At 34.9% G+C, this 19,663-nt stretch overlaps 1 protein-coding gene and 1 pseudogene across 2 annotated transcripts in view; both read right to left on the reverse strand.

The window, feature by feature from the left end:
• Positions 1-331: 331 nt before the first annotated feature.
• Positions 332-19,663, reverse strand: part of TPD52 (tumor protein D52) — a 230,156-nt gene continuing 210,824 nt past the window's right edge. Inside the window, exon 3 of one of the 2 annotated variants that reach the window (XM_063079379.1) lies at positions 332-618. In XM_063079379.1, coding sequence (XP_062935449.1) covers positions 450-618 — 169 coding nt within the window. In that variant the 3' untranslated portion in view covers positions 332-449. The remainder of the gene's footprint in view (positions 619-19,663) is intronic. The other variant, XM_063079380.1, reaches the window with a different exon arrangement.
• On the reverse strand, positions 17,315-17,451 carry LOC134364269 (U2 spliceosomal RNA; annotated as a pseudogene).

Consider the following 19,663-nt stretch of genomic DNA (forward strand, 5'->3'; position numbering starts at 1 on the left):
ACACCTAAATTTCAACCTGTCACCTGGACACCTTTTAACTCTATTCCTTACTTTTTTTTTCTTTCCTTAGCATGTATCACTGTCTAACATACTTTATATTTTACTTATTTATTGTCTATTTCCCCCAGTAAAATGTTAATTGCCATAAGGCAAGCAACAGTGTTTAATTTGTTTACTGCTGTTTAGTGCCACATACATGGAGAGCACTCAAAACATATTTACTGAATGAAAGAATTTCTCAGTATAGTTGACATTGTCCCAATAAAGGAAAAATGGGCAAAAAAAAGGGGAGAGGTATATAGCTAAAGAAAATTCTAACAAACAAGAGCTATATAATTATGGCTTTCATTTATTATATTTTCAATCATTTATTCACAATTTTCTAATTGCATTCTTGATGAATATCTAGGTTCAACAAAGAAAGAGTAAACGCACTAAGCAAAGCTCATTTATTTTTCACAATGTTCCTCTTTTGATTTGGAGTCCTTACTGTCCTGGAGTCCTAAGAGAACTGCATCAGCCTCTAGTATAGTTGTATCTGTTGTTGCTCCCAGGAACCTAGATGTAAGTTCAAGATCTAATAGCCGCAGCCGGACCCTGGTTCCTATCTGGTATTTCCTAAACAGTAAGAAAAAAATTCCATTAGTTCCACAAAGTATAGAAAAAATAACTTAAGTAAAATAAAATCCAAATTATAATTTCAATTTGTGTTGGCTCAAGATAAAGAACTTAACACTGGTATTTGAGAAATAGTTGTATTTGACGTAAAAGTAATTTGGCTGCATCAGAATTTCATCTTAAAGTTATCTTTAAATATTTTATAAACATAATAAAAACATATTCCAAACAAGTCAGTTCTTAAAACTGGCATTTATTTTAATGCATTATTCATTTTTAAAGTCATAAAGTATCAAGGGGAAAATTTTTTTCAGATATATTTTTTCCTAAAATTAAAATCTTCTTTTAAAGTAAAGTAAAATTTTATAAAAGCAAAATGGAAAAAAGTCTAAATGCAAAGCAATTAGTATTTGGAATTGATTGCACCATTAAAATGTAATGCCAGTTGGATGAACCTGGATGACATTACATTAAGTGAACTAAGCCAGGCACAGAAAGACAAACATCATATGATATCACTTATACGTGGAATCTAAAAAAGATGAACTCATAGAAGTACAGAGTAGAAAGATGGTTACCAGGGGCTGAGATGGGGGGTATGGTTGGGGAGATGTTGGTCAAAGGATACAAAATTTCAGATCAGAGGAATAAGTTCAAGAGATCTGTTGGGCATTATGATGACTAGAGTTATAACAATGTATTATGTACTTGAAAATTGCTAAGAGTACATTTTAAGTGTTCTTGCCAAAAAAAAGGCTAAGTATGTGAGGTAATGCATATGTTAATTAGCTCAATTTAGCCATTCCACAATGCATACATATTTCAAAATGTCATGTTGTACACAATAAATATGTACAATTTTTGTCAATTAAAAAATAAATAAATTAGGGAGAAAAATGTAATGCCAGCCATAACATACATGATGACTCAGTTTGGTTAATAAAATATTCAAGTATTTTACAATACCAAATGAAAGCTGATATTCATTTGCCTTTCTTCCTTGCTCAATTATTTAAAAACTTTAACATCAACATTATAGAAAAGCTACTGATTAAAACCACAAATCTTTAAAAATCTAAATATATACTTCAAATACTCTAAGTTAATTTTAAAATTAAAATAATTTTGTAGAAACAGAAAATGAAGAAACAAAGTTCTCAAAACAATCATTGGAAAATGATTTAGGTAGACCACATAATGAACAGTTTCCACATAATGTTTGATTAGGTATTCTGAAGAAATTTGTAAATGGTCCATCAAGGAAACATTTAGGTTATTCAACTTTTTTAAAAAAATTATTTTCCTTTCTGATTATAGAAGTAAATGTCTTTTTGTCAAATTTGGTAAATAATAAAGTCAATCACATTTTTTAGTCCTGCTATATGTATATTTACATATATGTATGTGTTTGTGTTTCTGACAGCATAGATCATTAATTTGTCTTTGTTTAAAAAAATTAGAGCTATCTTAGAATATTTATTAATTAAGGCAGAACTTTATATTCTTGAAAAGAGCAATTACAGAACATATTATGAATGAATCACTGGGAATATAAGGTTAGTTCACAGACAAGGTAAAGCTGAACACTGTCTGTGTACATTACTTGGAGCTGTAACCTGTGTTCTAATGGATTCTTACATTTGTCCTCAAAACAGGACTCAGTGATTCATTCAATCAGCTTTGATTCATATTGACCCCTCCTCCCCTCTTCCCTGCAACATCTGATTAGTTATCAAGTTTTGTTCATTTTTTTTAACATAGATATTTCTTGACCTTAGCCCTTCAAGTCTCATCATCTCTAGCTAAAACTTGAGGTGTGATATGACCTTCCTGGAGCCCACTTCTCACAGTGATTTCCATACTTTGTATGCTTAAGTGGAAATGGCCCAGTGTTTGTTCCCACATCTATTCCTCTGTCTCTCTGCTTCTGTTGCCAGCACTGCTTGAACGTTCTTTCTCAATTCCAGGTAGAATGCAGCTCCTCCCCACTCCCCTTATCAGGAGGAAGAGTCTGTTGTTTCAATTCCCATGGAAGAAAGAGGTTCTGCAGTCACACAGATGTGGATGCAAATCTGAGCTCTGCTACTTACTAGTTGGGTAACCTTGGGTACCTTGCTTTCTCTGAACCACAATCTCCCCATCTATACAACAGAGATTCCAACTATTTGCAGGTTTGCTGTGAAGATTAAATGGGATAATATATTGAAAATGCATAGCACGATAAGGGCAAATGTTAGTGTCCTTCACTCACTTGTACTGGTTATCTCTGTAAATGTCTGACTTCTCAACAGACTGTAGGAGGGTACTTCAAAAAGTTCGTGGAAAACTGGAACCGAAAGATAATACAAATCTTTCCATGAACTTTTTGAAGACCTTTCATATGAAGACCCTCAAGGTTTGGCATTGTGGAAGCTGAACGAATGGTTATTATTCAGCTCTCAGTATACATAGTTCCATGTCACATAAATGCTAGCAATCTCCAATTAAAAAATAAAAACAGAAACACAAGAGCCCAGTATGCTTAGTAATTTATGGAAGACAACACTCTGTCCCCATTTTTAGATACAATAGCCTTTAATAATAATGTGAAAGCTTTTACATTTGTCTCTATAAATTATAGAAACTCTAGAAATTATCCCAGTGAGCTGGTAAAGGAGATGAGAAGCAAGCTGCGGGCCTTTATGTGTGCTGAATGAATGAAGAATCATCCGAATGTACATACTGTGCACAAAACAAAACAAAACAAAACTCTAGAAGATTCTCTCACTTCTGCTCTCTGGAAATAGCTGTTGCTAATTTTATGGCTTAAAATTTTTTTTGTATTATAGTTGTTTCTATGCAAGTGTTATCTTCCCTGTCAGACTGTAAGCTCCTTAAGGTCAGGGATTTAATAATATCTGTGTCCCTTATAGTACCTCGGCGAGTAAATTTCACTTAATGTAGTCTTTTGAACAGCAGTTTTCACACTTTCCAGTACAGTAGAAGCACCTGGGGTGCTTGTTAAAAATGCAGAAAGAGGACCCACCGAGGTGAGCCCAGCAGAACTGTGCAGCTAGAGGTGTCCTCCGCACTCCTGGACCCAGAGGGGAGCACCAGCCCGCAGGGTCTGACCCACCAAGGTGAGCCCAGCAGAACCGCATAGCACTAGGGGCTATTCTATGACCACAGATTCTGGAACAGGACCCAAGGTGGTTTAACATAACCACTACCATACCTACTGTCAAGCAAAGACAATTCACCACTACAGTAGCAACCAGGGCCACTCCATAGTCAACCTCAGTGCAACAGAAGAAGAAACCCTCTACCAAATGACCAAATGTCAAAGAAAAAATACTAGAAGTACAAACAAGAAGAAAGGATACCATGGAAAGAATACAGTAATGCTCCAAGTCAGACTCCATGGAACACGGAATCCTTGAAATGTCTGAAAAAGAATTCCGAGCAATGATCTTAAGAAAACTTGAAAAAATAAAAGAAGACTCAGTTAGAGAACACAGTGAAACAAGAAAAAATATCCAGAATATAAAGGAGGAAATCTACAAAGAAATTAATACTTTAAAAAAGAGTGTAGCAGAACTTCTAGAAATGAAAAGATTCACTCAATGAAATAAAAAACACAACTGAGAGCTTGAGCAGCAGGGTAGAGCAAGCAGAAGAAAGAATTTCTGAGCTTGAAGATGGTCTTTTTGAAATAACTTAGCCAGACCAAAAAAAAAAAAAAAAGGAAAAAAGAATTAAAAATAATGAGGAAAATCTAAGAGAGACAGCAGACAACCTCACCCACTCTAACATCCAAATTGTGTGTATTCCTGAAGGGGAGGGAGAAAGGAAAAGTTACTGAAAACCTATTCAAGAAAATAGTAACAGAAAACTTCCCAGGTGTAGGGTGAGATACAGACCTTCAGATCCAGGAAACACAAAGGTCCCCAAACAGATTCAATCCAAAAAATCCTCCCTAAGGAGGAGAAAAATTATAGTTAAATTTGCAAAGCTCAAAGACAAAGAGAGAATTCTACAAGCACCAAGAGAAAAGCATCAGGTCACTTATAGGGGAACCGCCATCAAACTAACAGCAGACTTCTCAACCAAAACCCTACAGGCCAGAAGAAAGTGGAATGATATATTCAAAATACTAAAAGGAAAAAAAAATTGCCAGCTAAGAATTCTTCACACAGCAAGGCTTTCCTTCAGAAATGAAGGAGAAATAGTGTATTTCACAGACAAACAAAAGTTATGGGAGTTCACCACCAAACGACCAGCTCTGCAAGAAATTCTCAAGGGAGTCATTCATCTGGAATCTGAATAATGGTCACCATCACAAATACACAAGAAAGAGCAAAACCCACAGTTAAAACAAAAATGCCAGCAAGAAAGAGGAAAAAGCTAAATCATCCCACCTTAAATTTCCAACTAACACTGAATAAGAGAAATTAAAGGGGAAATAATGATCAAAAGATATTTAAAACATCTAAACAAGAGGCAATTAAATGACAGGAATTAAGCAACACTTCTCAATAACTACCGTAAATGTGAATGGACTAAACTCCCCATTCAAAAGACACAGACTAACTGATTGGATTAAAAAGCTAGACCCAAGTATATGCTGTCTTCAAGAGACCCACCTCACCTGTAGAGACACACATAGACTAAAAGTGAAGGGATGGAAAAAGATATACCATGCAAATGGAAACCAAAAACAAGCAGGAGTAGCTATTCTTACAAAAGACAAAATAGACTTGAAACCAAAAAACGTAAAAAGAGACAAGAAGGCCACTATATACTGATAAAGGGATCTATCCAGCTAGAAGACATAACAATCATAAACATTTATGCACCCAATACTGGAGCACCCAGATACATAAAGCAAGCACTCTTAGACCTAAAGAAAGAAATAGGACCTAATACATTAAAGTGGGTGATCTGAACACCCCTCTTTCAGTATGGGACAGATCTTCCAGGCAACAAGTCAACAAAGAGACACAGGATTTAATCAACACCTTAGACCAACTGGACTTGGCAGATACATACAGAACATTTCACCCAACAACTAAAGAATATACTTTCTTATCAGCTCATGGAACATTCTCCAGGACAGACCACATATTAGGTCACAAATCTGGTCTCAGCAAATTTTTAAAAATTGAAATTATTCCAATTATCTTTCCAGATCACAGTGGACTAAAAGTGGAAATAAACAATAAGCAAAACTCTGGAAGCTACACAAATACATGGAAACTAAATAATAGGCTCCTAAATGACCTATGGGTCTAAGAAGAAATTAAACAGGAAATCAAAAAATTTCTAGGAACTAATGAAAATAAAGATACATCATACCAAAATCTGTGGGATACTGTAAAAGCAGTACTAAGAGGCAAATTTATTGCAATAAGTGCTTATATCAAAAGAATGGAAAGACTTCAAATAAATGACCTAACACTACACCTCAAAGAACTTGAAAACAACAACAATCCAAACCTAAAGTAATTGATAGAAAGAAATAATTAAGAGCAGAGCAGAACTAAATGAAATAGAGACCCAAAAAACAATCAAAAAGATCAACAAAACAAAAAGTTGGTTTTTCGAGAAGATAAATAAAATAGACAAACCATTAGCTAGGTTAACAAAAAAAAGAAGAGAAGACCCAAGTAACAAAAATCAGAAATGAAAATGGAGACATTACAATTGATACCACGGAAATACAAAAAATCATTAGAGACTATTATAAACAACTGTATGACAACAAATATGAAAATCTGGAAGATATGGATAAGTTTCTAGACACATACAAACTACCAAGACTGAACCAAGAAGAGAGAGAAAACCTGAACAGACCAATAACAAGCAAGGAGGTTGAAGCAGTGTTTAGCAATCTTCCAACAAAGAAAAGTCTGAGTCCGGATGGTTTTACAGCTGCATTCTATCAAACTTTTAAAGAGGAGTTAATACCAATTCTCCTCAGACTATCCCAGACAATTCAAACAGAAGCTATTCTCCCAAAGTCATTCTATGAGGCCAACATAACTCTGATACCAAAACCAAATAAAGACACAACAAAAAAGAAAATTATAGGCCAATATCCTTGATGAACCCAGATGCCAAAATCCTCAACAAAATATTAGCAATCAGAATACAACAACATATTAAAAAAATTATACACTATGATCAAGTGAGATTCATCCCAGGGATGCAAGGATGATTTAACATACGAAAGTCAGTAAATGTGACACATCACATCAACAAGCTCAAGAACAAAGGCCATATGATTATCTCAATAGAGGCTGAAAAATCATTTGACAAAATTCAACATCCCTTCATGATAAAGACTCTCAACCAATTAAGTACAGAAGGAAAATATCTCAACACAATAAAAGCCATTTATGACAAGCACACCGCCAGTATCATTCTGAATGGGGAAAAACTGAGGGCCTTTCCCTTAAGAACAGGAACAAGACAAGGACGCCCACTCTCACCACTTCTATTTAAATAGTACTGGAGGTAACAGCCAGAGCAATCAGGCAAGAGAAAGAAATAAAGGGAATCCAGATTGGAAAAGATGAAGTCAAACTTTCTCTATTTGCAGATGACATGATACTATATATAGAAAAACCTAAAGATTCTATCAAAAAACTCCTAGAGCTGGTTAATAACTTCAGTAACATTGCAAGATACAGAATAAATGCCCCCAAATCAGTTGCATTTACATACTCAAATAAGGAATTAACAGAAAGAGAAATAAAGAAAGTAAGCCCATTTACAACTGTCATGAAAAAAATAAGATATCTAGGGATCAATTTAACCAAGGAAGTGAAAGACCTCTACAATGAGAACTACAAACCACTGCTGAAAGAAATTAAAGAAGACACAAAAAGATGGAAAGATACTCCATGCTCTTGGATTGGAAGAATTAACATTGTGAAAATGTCTATACTACCCAAAGCTATCTATGGATTCAATGCAATCCCTATCAAAATACCAATGACATTCTTCACAGAAATGGTAAAAACAATCTTATGTTTCATATGGAACAACAAAAGACCCCGAATAGCCAAAACAATCCTGAGCAAAAAAAATAAAGCTGGAGGCATAACACTACCTGACTTCAAATTATACTATAAAGCTATTATAACCCAAACAGCATGGTACTGGTATAAAAATAGACATGCAGACCAGTGGAGTAGAACTGAAAACCCAGAAATCACCCCTCAGGCTTACAGCCATCTGATATTGGACAAAGGCAACAAAAATCTACATCGGGGAAAAGACTGCCTCTTCAACAAGTGGTGCTGGGAAAACTGGATATCCATATGTAGAAGAATGAAACCAGATACGCATCTCTCACCATACACTAAAATCAACTCAAAATGGATTAAAGACTTAAGTATAAGACCTGAAATTGTAACATTACTAAGGGAAAATAAAGGTGAAACACTTTAGCAACTAGGTCTGGGCATAGGCTTTATGAACATGAGCCTGAAAGCACAAGCAGCAAAAGAAAAAATAAATAAATGGCACTATATCAAACTAAAAGTCTTATGCACAGCAAAGGAAACAATCAGCAGAGTGAAACAACAACCTACAGAGTGGGAGAAAATTTTTGCTAACTATGCATCTAACAAGGGATTAATATCCATGATATACAAGGAACTCAAGCAATTATACATTAAAAAAAAACTCTATTAAAAAATGGGCAAAAGAGCTGAATAGACATTTTTCAAATGGCCAACAGGTACATGAAAAAATGCTCAACATCACTAGTCATAAGGGAAATGCAAATTAAGACTATATTGAGATACCACCTCACCACAGATAGACTGGCTATAATCAAAAAGACAGTGAATAACAAATGCTGGTGAGGGTGTGGAGAGAAGGGAACCCTCCTACACTGTTGGTGGGACTGTAAATTAGTACAACCACTATGGAAAACAGTATGGAGGTTTCTCAAACAACTACAGATAGATCTTCCATACGATCCAGCAATCCCACTTCTGGGTATATACCCAGAGGAATGGAAATTATCATGTCAAAGGGATACCTGCACTCCCATGTTCATCGCAGCTCTGTTTACAATAGCCGAGACATGGAACCAACCTAAATGTCCATTGATGGATGACTGGATAAGGAAACTGTGGTATATATACACCATAAAATACTAGTCTGCCATAAAAAGAATGAAATACTCCTATTTGCAACAACATGGATAAACCTGGAGAAACTTACGTTGAGTGAAATAAGCAAAGCACAGAGGGATAGATACCGCATGCACTCACTCATATGTGGGAGCTAAGAGAGAAAGAAGGAAGGAAAGAAAGACCAGAGTAAGAGCTGGCCCATGGCTCACTTGGGAGAGTGTGATGCTGATAACACCAACCAAGGCCAAGGGTTTGGATCCCTATATAGGGATGGCCGGTTGGCTCACTTGGGAGAACGTGGTGCTGACAACATCAAGTCAAGGGTTTAGATCCCCTTACTGGTCATCTTTAAAAAAAAAAAGAAAGAAAGACCACAGTAGTGAGTTGGTCCTACAGAGGGAAAGAACATTCCTTGGGCTAAAAGTGGATTGGGGGAGAGAGGAGAAGGGGGAGGGAGGTTGGAGGATAATTGGGTGGGGGACACGGATACAAAAGCAATTTCTGGTAATGGCATGCTGCCAGTATGAATCTGGCCCTCACATCATGCACACGAGGGGTGACAATTAGCTTTGTATCTCATGAATATTCATAATTTTTAAAAAAATGCAAAGAGAGGGAAGCAGCCTCAGAGAGTGATGTGGCAAATCTTGTGGAACTTGGGAATCTGCCCTTTTTAAAGGTTCCCTAGGTGATCTTGATGCAGTCTTCTCTGATGACCACCTGAGAAAAACTGGCCTAGAATTACCTTTACTGTGTACAATCAAGTGCAGGAGGACAGGACATCCTACACGAATATAAGGGGCTGGTAAAATGAGGACCTCTGACAGAATGCTGTGGCCACCATTAACAACCTTCAAGAGTAACAGATGTTTTCCATAAGTGATGACAGAGTCTTTTAGGGTGAGTCATTTAGATGGGGGGAGGAAAAAGGCAATAGCAATTTCCAGTGGAGAAATGCACCGAAAAGGAGAACTTTCAACAAAGCCCACTGGCAGCCTGGGGGTGGCCTCCCCTATGCACAGACTGTCCATTCTGTGAAACCCAGGGCATTGAAAGGTCAGCACACTCCTTCCTCGATAGGGCAGCAGCTATACAATGAATGTGGAGTTTATTACCTTACCTTAAGTTTAAAACACTTATTAAAGAGAAAAAAAGAAGTTAACTAGTATTATATTTCCAAGAACTCCTTTCTGCCAATGTAATTTGAGGTGAACCTTCAGTACTATAGTATTTGATAATCATTTATTCTTAGTCTTCTCATTTGGCTCTCCATTATTCCATATAACAAGATTTAAAATAAATATGCTAGTACAGTCTTTCTCCAGACTGTTTGTGCAGTCTTTAAATGATCACTTTATTCAATGGCTCTGGCCAAGTATAAAAAATTCAGAGGAGGCAGTGATTCAGAGTGTGGACCCAGATGACTATGTGTGATGCCCAGCACTATCCTTTCTAAATATACAACTCCGAGCCAGTTACTTTATCTCTGTTTTAGTTTTCCTCATTTGTAAAATGGGAATAATAATTGTGCCTATCTCCTAGGGTTCTTGTAAGCATAAAATGAGTGAACATATGTCAACTCCTTATAAATACTCATTAAAAAATACTAGATCTCATCATTAATCATACTCATCATCAAAACAAACCCAGTGACATCTGATCCTCTAGTGTGAGATGGAAAGTACAAGAGCTCTCCCAGTTATAATTTCAGGTCATAATTAATCAATAAAGGATTTGCATAGAAAGTTTGGTGGTGGGTTTTGAGTCAACATTTGCGTTGATTAAAATCCTATTTATTTTAATGGTATAAACGTTCCTATATGTTTAGAATATAACATAAATGTTCTACAAAAATGAAAGTTTCTTTTGAAATGAATGTTGAATTTCTTTTGAGGGTGTTAGGCAAAACAACACTGAACAAAAACACTTAAAAGACTACACAGTTAACAACAGCCCACTATTCCAAGCATTAGCCACCATCAAACTGGAAACAAGAAAGTAGCACATACTGTCAGTCACAAAAAGGTCACAGCAATTAATCTACTCTAGGATTCTTTTCCACAGTGGTGCAAGGAAGACTGAGGGGCCGGAGGAGCTAGCTAACTTTACCTATCTCTTCTCACTCTTGCTGCTTTTACTCTTGATAGAGCTAGAGCTCAGCCTTCTATGAATCTACTTGTATTTTTAGCACATATCATTTCTTGAAAGAGGAAGATAATAATTCCTATAGGATCACTATTTGTTCTTCCAAGAAACATTTTTTTAGCTTCCTTTTCAATCTACCCTTTCAATAGCAAACTTAGTTTTAACCTAATCAACTACCTCCCCTTCATGATTTTATAAGCTCAAATTAATCTCCTGTCTTCCTTCAATAATGGGTTTTTAAAATTATTTTATTTAATCCATTTTTCCTCATTCTTTTTATTATCTCAATAGCCTCTCTCTTCTAAAAAATGGCCAAATGTCCATAAACATGATTTGCTACAGTTTCAGGGGGTTCACAGATTACCTGAAAATTATGCATGGGCCTCTAAGATTAATAAGTGCTGCTCTAGATTTTAACTCTGTCTTTCTTGAAGTAAAAGAAATGGATTCTCATTTCATCTATAGGATATCATGGCCTTGTGATAATTATTTTTGTTGTTTTTTACAATTTTGAATGTGCTTCTTAAGAAAACCCAGGACTTCATGAATAAGCTCATTGGGCCAATGCTCAATGCTAGTAAGTAGCAGAGCCAACCTCCACCACAGACTTATTTTCTAATGGAAGTAAGACAAAAATCCATAATATATGTCAAAAAGAAATTTTTCCTTCATTATCCCTGGGCACTTATATAAATCTCACCTTATTAGGAATGAATAAAAACAGGTGTTAAAAAGAAGAGTTAGGTCTACAGCAACATTATATTTTCAATTTAAAAAATTTAGAATAAAGGGATAAATCAAAAAAATGCATCCAGCAAAGGAATAGGCTTAAGATGATATCTTAAGAGGCTGAGTGGGTCCACAGTTTTGAATATTTACACTGCAAAGCACAGGTTTCTAAAATTTGTTGGAAATGTTTAGAGTTGCCTTTGGTTGTCCCAATGATAGGGCTGACATTTAGTGGGGGTGGGTGGGATCCTGTAATGCACAGAACTCTTCTGCTGTATGACAGAGTTGTCCTGCATCTGTGCTAGACATTGATGTGGGTGAAAACCTGCTTATAGTTATCTAAGCCTAGAACTTATGTCTGCTAAAGTTTTTTAAAATATAGTTAAGTATACATTAAATTTCCAGGAATGTGATTACTATGTAAATTAACGAAGACTGTCTTTGTTCAGAATGTTAGCAAGAATTTGTTCACTATTTCAGAAAATCACACCACCATAAAGCAATGCAACCATATCCTTTTTGTGTTTTGTGACCTGTGATAAATGTACCTTCTTTACAGTTTGGCCTTTGGCTTAATATTTCCAATGGTAAGAGAGCAGTCTCCTCTACACCTGCCATCTAAAAACATGTGATTTATGGTCTCAACTTTCAATGAAATGCATTGATAAAAACGTAATTAAAATATCAATACTAAAACACCACTGTCCAACATAACTTCCTGTGATCATAGAAACATTCTATATAATATGGTTACTGAGCACTTAAAATATGGCTAAAGTGCCTGAGGAATTAACTTTCTAAATCATATTTAACTTTAATTAATTAAAATTTAAATAGGCATGTGATGGTGCAGCTCTAAAAATTTCAAATTGACAATAAAAATGGTAAGCATACTTGTTCCCACAATATATAAATATACATTGTGGTAGAAAGGCTGGTTTTACAGGAAAGATAGTACCATGAAATAATGTGTTATAATAAATAATTGCTCTTACTTAGATCCAGCAATAATAAACTATCAGAGACTCTCCACATTTACCATTATTAACCCCTCTAATGTCTCTTTCCTTTTCGTTACTTTTTGTATTCTTCCTCAGATCTTTTTAGGGGTTAAACTTAAATTCTCTATGTAGGTAGCTTATTCCATGTTACAGATAGAAAAATTATGGTATATGAAAGTAAAGCTATTGGCTTAATACCACACAAAGGTATAAGATGATTCACAGGTTTTTTTTTTTTTTTTTTGCTTTCTTTTCTAAAGCTCTCAATGACCTGTGACTGCTTGCAAGAACAGTAAACTTAAACCCTTCAGGAGTAGTAAGAATTTACCACTTCATATAGTCTTATAATGTCTTTCCTTTGAAATAAAATGTAAGCTATGTTGCTGCCTTCCAACTGATTATTTCAATTATTCTCCATTAGAAAAATGGTTACTTTCGGTGGTAACAAATAACAAATTAAATTATAAAAAGAAATCTCCATGGCTTCATGCAATGTTGTCTATTTTTTTTACATCTTTTTTTTATTAGGAAAAACAACAACAACAACAACCAGATATTGGTTTTTCAGAAATCTAATATTTTATATTAAAACCATAGAATACCACTGTCTTGAAAAGCAAATAGGGTGTCTCCAATGAGCACATTCAACATGAAAACAGCCTGTGTTTTTATTGCTTGTTGTGTTTCTTTCTTTTAACTTTAAGTGCTTGCTTCTGACTGATCTTTAGAACTCCAGCCTAAATAAATTGAATCTCAGCCTTTACCAGGAATGCTCTCTTCTACCGTGCACTTTTTCAGACCATATGCTGCAGTAAACCAGCCTGCATGTCTGAGCTGTATAGGAAAAGGGCAATTAAATCTGGTTTTGCATTTCTGTATTAAGGACATGGTTTAAAGACTTTCCTTTGGAAAGGTTTTTGACATTCTTTTCACAGACATTTTTTAACATCTGTCAGTGCATGCTACTGACGGTTCTCATAGACTTAAAATAGAGAGAATCTCTCTGACTGGTTCTTTGATATAAATATATTAAATAACACAAATACAAGGCTTGGATTGAACCCTAGTATCCAAACAGAATGTTGCGAGGAATTCTGACTTTGCTAGTCAAATTAGCTGTCTTGCTGCAATCATAATTCTCAGAGGTTTGAAAAATAGTTCTTTTGAAATTATTAACCATCTATATTTTCATCTCAGTAAGTTAAAATTGTTTAGAATTTTTTCTGACTTTCTTACAATTCCTTTTTTAGAGCTTTAAAACTATAGAAGAACATTATTTTTTTCTCTTTTTCAAGAGACATAATTAAAATGTCTCTAATGGTTTAATTAACAATAATTTGTTTTTTCTAATTCGCACAAATGCTCACAGTCATGTCGATCTACATGTGAAGCCAGCAGCCGTGTATATGTGTGTATGTGTATGAGAATGTGTGTACTCGGTCTACTTTAAATGAACTGCTGGGCCTCAGTTTCCTCATCATCAAAAAGCACAGTATTAGAAAAGACCTAAGGTTTTTTGCAGATCTGATTTTTTTCTACTCATATAATTTTAAGAGTTTGGAAACTGATATAGTTAAAGTGATACTAAAGTGCAAAATTGATTAAATATATACACAAAATGCAAAATTTTAAGCCTTTTTATTAGCTATATAAGATATTGTAATAGCCTTGAATATTCAAGTGAACCTTTATATGCAGACCACGTGATGTATTTCAGATTTGTCCCACTTTTTCAAAGCACCACCAGCCATGTTTCCTTGACCTACCCAGTATATTGCTTCTTTCTGTTACATCTGTAAGATGCCTGTCAAGATCCTCTCATTTGTTCTTTTAATTCCCTACATGACCATAAGCATGCAATATTACATAACCCCTAACTGGTTTTTATATACAATCTGTTGAATAAGTGGCTAATTATTTCTGAATATATATCTACCTGCTTTATTCTCAACATTGTACTATCTGCACTGTACTATCTAGCACAGCAGCCATGGTAAACAAAATAAAGGTAAGAGAATGTTCATAAAGGTCTACTCTCCAATATTTCCATTCATCATTGAAATTTTAAGTAACGCACAAATCTTAAGTCTTAATTTATTATCCCAGGTCATTAGAAGATGCAAATTGGAAATAAAAATTATTATAATCATAATTTCTGCTACCTGAATTATTACCAAAAGTCATTTTTAAAAAATAATAATTATCACTTTAAAAATACTACATAGTGTGCACCTATTAATTAGGCCAAAATAAATAATGCATATTACTGGCAATTAGAAACTTACATACTCTCATGGCAATAAGCAAAGGATATTGTACATAATACCAAAAACCGCAATCACCGTACATAAGGATTTTAAACTTTGTCTGTAGTTTTAATATGAATGTATGATTTTGTTTTTTCCTAAAACCAAGTTCTTTTTAATCTTGCTCTGCTAGTATTTTGTGCCACTACAAACAGAAGCTTTGTCCTTTAATTTACTGCTTTATTTTATAAAATGTGAAAATGAAGTATTTATGAATATCCAGTAAATAACTTCACTTTTTAATAATGTGGAATATGCATATAATATATTACATGACATCAATAATGACGGTTATAATGTTTTCTCAGAGTTACAAAATAAGATGTGTCAAGAAATTAGAGAAAGGAAAATCCTATCACCTAACGACCATATCAAGTCTACATTTGTTAAAAAAAACTAAATATTTGTTGCTGGTCAGAATATGTATACATATGAGAGGACAAAAAATCCAAAGGACTTGAGAAGTAAATGATTTCAGGCACCTGAAATATGCTGATGACTAAAATTGGTATCAAACTTGGCTTTTAGTATTATGACATCTAAGCAAAAAGGGATACATTTTGTAGTATGTAATTTTCATTTTATGAGGGAAGAAAATATATACATTTATTGGCAGAGACAAGTTTTGTCAGTGTAAAACAGAGATCTGACTGTGACTGAGTACAAGAAATCTACCTTCCCTGGGTTGTTTACTTATCTGTAAAATGAGGGTAATAACATCTCACAAGGTTGATGTGAGGCTTAAAACATTATAAGATATGAAAATAAATAATAAATAGTAGCTATCATAAAATTCACTGCATTGATACTTATATATAAAGTACAATAGACGACTGAAAGGATAATAACTTCAAATATAGTTTTATTAAAGACATTAGAATATGGTTCAAACAGACAAGTCTAGTTGCAACCTTCAATATATATAAAAGAAACGACAGGAGAACAAAGCCCATTGAAAGCATTCTTTGAGTTTGGGGATTTAGGGCTGAAGGGGGTGGATAATAAAGTCCAAAGATTACTCTTAATTTACAGGGAGACTTGGTGACTCTACAAGTAGTTACAGCTGGGAGGCATAACAGAATAGCTGGTAGAAGCTTTAAAAAACTTTTTTTCTTGTCTTTTTAAAAAAATACTGATGCCTGGGGTCCAACCCAGACCTGCCCCGTCAAAATCAATAGGGTAGATCTGGAGATTCATGCCCATTTCGGTAAAAGTTCTCCAAATGTGTCTGGTGTCCTTGACCTGTTCAAAAATCATTGGCTAATAAGTTCATAAGTTATTCTCTGAGTTTTTGTTGCAATCAAATTCCAAATGGTTCATAGCAGTTTTGGGTCAAGCTGAATCTCGCTTAATTTAAGCTTTAATTTTCCTAACAAGTGCTTGCAGATTAGACATTACATAGGAGGTCAAAGAACTGCATGTTTTAAATATCAGATGTAAGAAGAGGAAAGTTGTTTTTTCCCTTATGAAAACTGAAAAGATTAATATGTATTTCCATCTAAACAAAAGGCTAAATCATTTTAGCTTGGCTATATAAGGTTTACTCCAGTTAAAGTTGCCTTTTCCTGACCAAAAGATGTGAGATTTTCAAAATCACTTGCACAGTGCTTGAGAACCTAACACTTGCTAGCATACACAAGAGTTCAATTTTAGGTAGACAGTAGCTTTATGGCAGATGTTATCTCCTGATTACCTCATCCCTAAACTGTCCTTAATAAAGTCCTGCCATGGAAAAACCTGTCTCCAGATTCCTAATTCCCTGAACTTTTGACTACATTAAGAGAACAGAAAAGTTCTAAACTCATTGTAGCAACCCATGTTCAGTTTTCTTTTAATCTTGTGTCTGTTTCTCTAAACTAGTTACTTAAATAGTTACTAGTAAATAGATATTACTGAATTTTCAACAAACACCTGTTCAACACCTACTTCATGAGGTTAAGGAGATACCAACAAAAAATAGAGAAACTATCCCTTCTCCTTTCCTCCCAAACTTCAGAGGCAAAAATGGTATGAAAAGCCATATTACACCAATTCCCTCTATAGGAGGAAGATCAACTTTAGCAGGCTGGTCCTGATTTCTGTGCCTTTTCAATAAGAGATGAGACTTTATTAGGTGCCTTTTGGAAAGCAAAACACTTAAAACTGTTATCTCAGTAGCCTATGTGGGTTGGGAAGGGTCAGAGAAAATTCTTTCCTAAAAGAATCAGACCCATACTGCAGATTCCATGCAATCCAGACAGTTTTAAACAGCTCCTCTGTAGGATGAGACCCAGTGTCAATAAGGGAAAGGGTAACAGAGAGAGGAGCAGAAGAGTCAAGGCGTAGAGCACAGGCTCCTATCCCATACTGACCAGGCTTATGTTAGGCTGGTTTAATGATGATCTTCAAGGCTTGGAATAGAGTTTGTGACTTGACACTTACAGATCCTGCCTGAGAGTCGCTCTCTGCACCCCCAACTCTGGATAATTTAACTGATAAGAACAGATACTATACTTGATCTTAGCCAAAAGGCTGAGAAGCAATTCTGAGTGTATTAATTAAACTTAATTATTACATTAAGTTCATGCCCTTTATTAAAAACTGAGGTCAATGAAACCTAGAGAAGCTCAGTAAAATTAAAAATAACAAAGAAAATTGACCACACAAATACAGAAAAGCAAGCAGTTTAAAGGCACTTCACGTGATAAGGAGGTTTCAGATAACTGCAAGCTCAATAAGAGTGGACAATGTAGTTTTGCTCCCAAAAAAGCTAACATCATTTCAGGCTGAATTAGAAGTATATATTCCACATAATAATGTATATTCTACAAAATAATCCCAATCTTCTTTCACTTTTCTGACCATATCTAGAATACTGTGATCTGTTCCAGGCAACACATTTAGAGGGTCACTGATAATTGGTGTCTATCCAGAAGAGGATGGTGAAAGAATCTTGTGTTATGCTGAAAGAACTTAAGGGAAGGAAGGTATTCAGCAGTTAAAAAAAAAAAAAAAAAAGTAGAAAGAGAAACTTAAACCTGTCTGAATTTGAAAGCCTTTAATATTAGAAAGTAAACAGTATTTCCTTTGTGTAACTATCTTGCATGCCTCCAAAAAGCAGAAATAAGACAGAGGGTTCAGCTTAATATAAGGAAGAGCTTCTAGCAGAGCTGGCTGGAAACAGAATTGGTTATTTTGTTTATTAATGGTGGAAATCACTGGGAATTTTCAAAAAGGATGACCATGTGGCAATAACAGAGTCTGAATTCAATAAGGACTGAATTACATGACTTTCAAGATTTTATGATTCTATGACTCAGGAAGCCTATTAAAGTCTCCCATACCACGAAGCATGAAAGCTGGAAAGCAGATTACAAAAAGAGCAGGCAAACAGAAGGCAGGTCAGGTGTACAGTGAAAACTTTAAAATCTGATTACCTTTCAGTCTACCTTTCATCACTTAATTCTTTCAGACCATGAAGCACAGTACTCTCATTAATGACTTACCACATCCATAGGTGCCTTGACTCATTACCATTATGCATAACCAGCTCATTCATCTAGTTCAAATCTGAAGCTAAAGATGATTCTTGATGTGATTCTTGGTTAAATGGCAGCTAAGTTGTATTTCAGATAGAATGGCCATTTAATTGACCAGGCAACACACGTTTTACCCTTTATATTAATCACTTCCCTAGGTAGACAATTCCTAAATCAGCCTCCTTTAGTACACAAATGATAGAGACCTGAAGAGATCAAATGTAGCTACCTTTTTTTTTTTTTACCTGTTACCTGTTATTCTCCTTAATAAATCTATGTCAGTGTTGTACTTTTGAACTTCCACTTTGTAACACTGCACTACACTGTACATAGATGGTATTCAATAAATGCTTGTAGAATATTATAGTAAATATATACTTCCAAATGCTATACAAACATCTTCAACTTGGTCTGCAAACTGGGGGTCTGAGGTCTTTGGACAAGTCTGCATTCCACCATTTGTCATATGAACTCCTTATCTTGGTTTCCAATCTCAAAGCTACATTCATGTATTTTAAATCCTGAAGAGCAGCCTTGGTGTTGACAATGTGTTACTTAGAATGTTGGAAGTATTCCTTGCTCTCTGGGTCATTCCTGTCAAAACAGGTGACTACACAGTGAGCAGGGTGCTTATGCTCAATGGGTTGATATTTTTGCTTCTGATCTGAGAAAATAAATTGTTTCTGAGAAGAAGATTGGTATCTCTAGGGAACTAAATTCTAATAGATTAAAATATTGTCAAGAGTCAAATATCTCTGGAATAAAATTCTGCAAAAATGAGGCAGACAAGAACATCCAGACCCACCTCAAAATCCAACCTCTAAGATAATATTAGCACACCATCCTGAGATAATACGATAAGGTCAAAGGAAGACCTTTGACTACCCTAGCCTGAAGATACTTGTATTTATCTTCTTACTGAGTTTCTAGAATAATTTTTTGCACAGTTCATTTGGCCATCAAAGTAGTGCTCTGAGGTATAGCTCCTATTATTGTTTAATGAGTGCGTTCCTTGTTTACTAACTAGAATGTAGGTTTCTCCATGGTAAATATCTGATGAATCCTTCAACAAAGTAGGAGTTCAATAAATGAATGTTGCTTTAATTTGATGAGATTGAAGGATATAAAAGAGAGTAAACATTTTGATGAGAGAATTAGAACCTTTATAATCTGGTTCCAACTCCTCACCAGGCTATTACAGGTCAAATTCTCTGGAT

Source organism: Cynocephalus volans, chromosome 15 (assembly GCF_027409185.1).
Source record: "Cynocephalus volans isolate mCynVol1 chromosome 15, mCynVol1.pri, whole genome shotgun sequence".
NCBI classification, from domain to species: domain Eukaryota; kingdom Metazoa; phylum Chordata; class Mammalia; order Dermoptera; family Cynocephalidae; genus Cynocephalus; species Cynocephalus volans.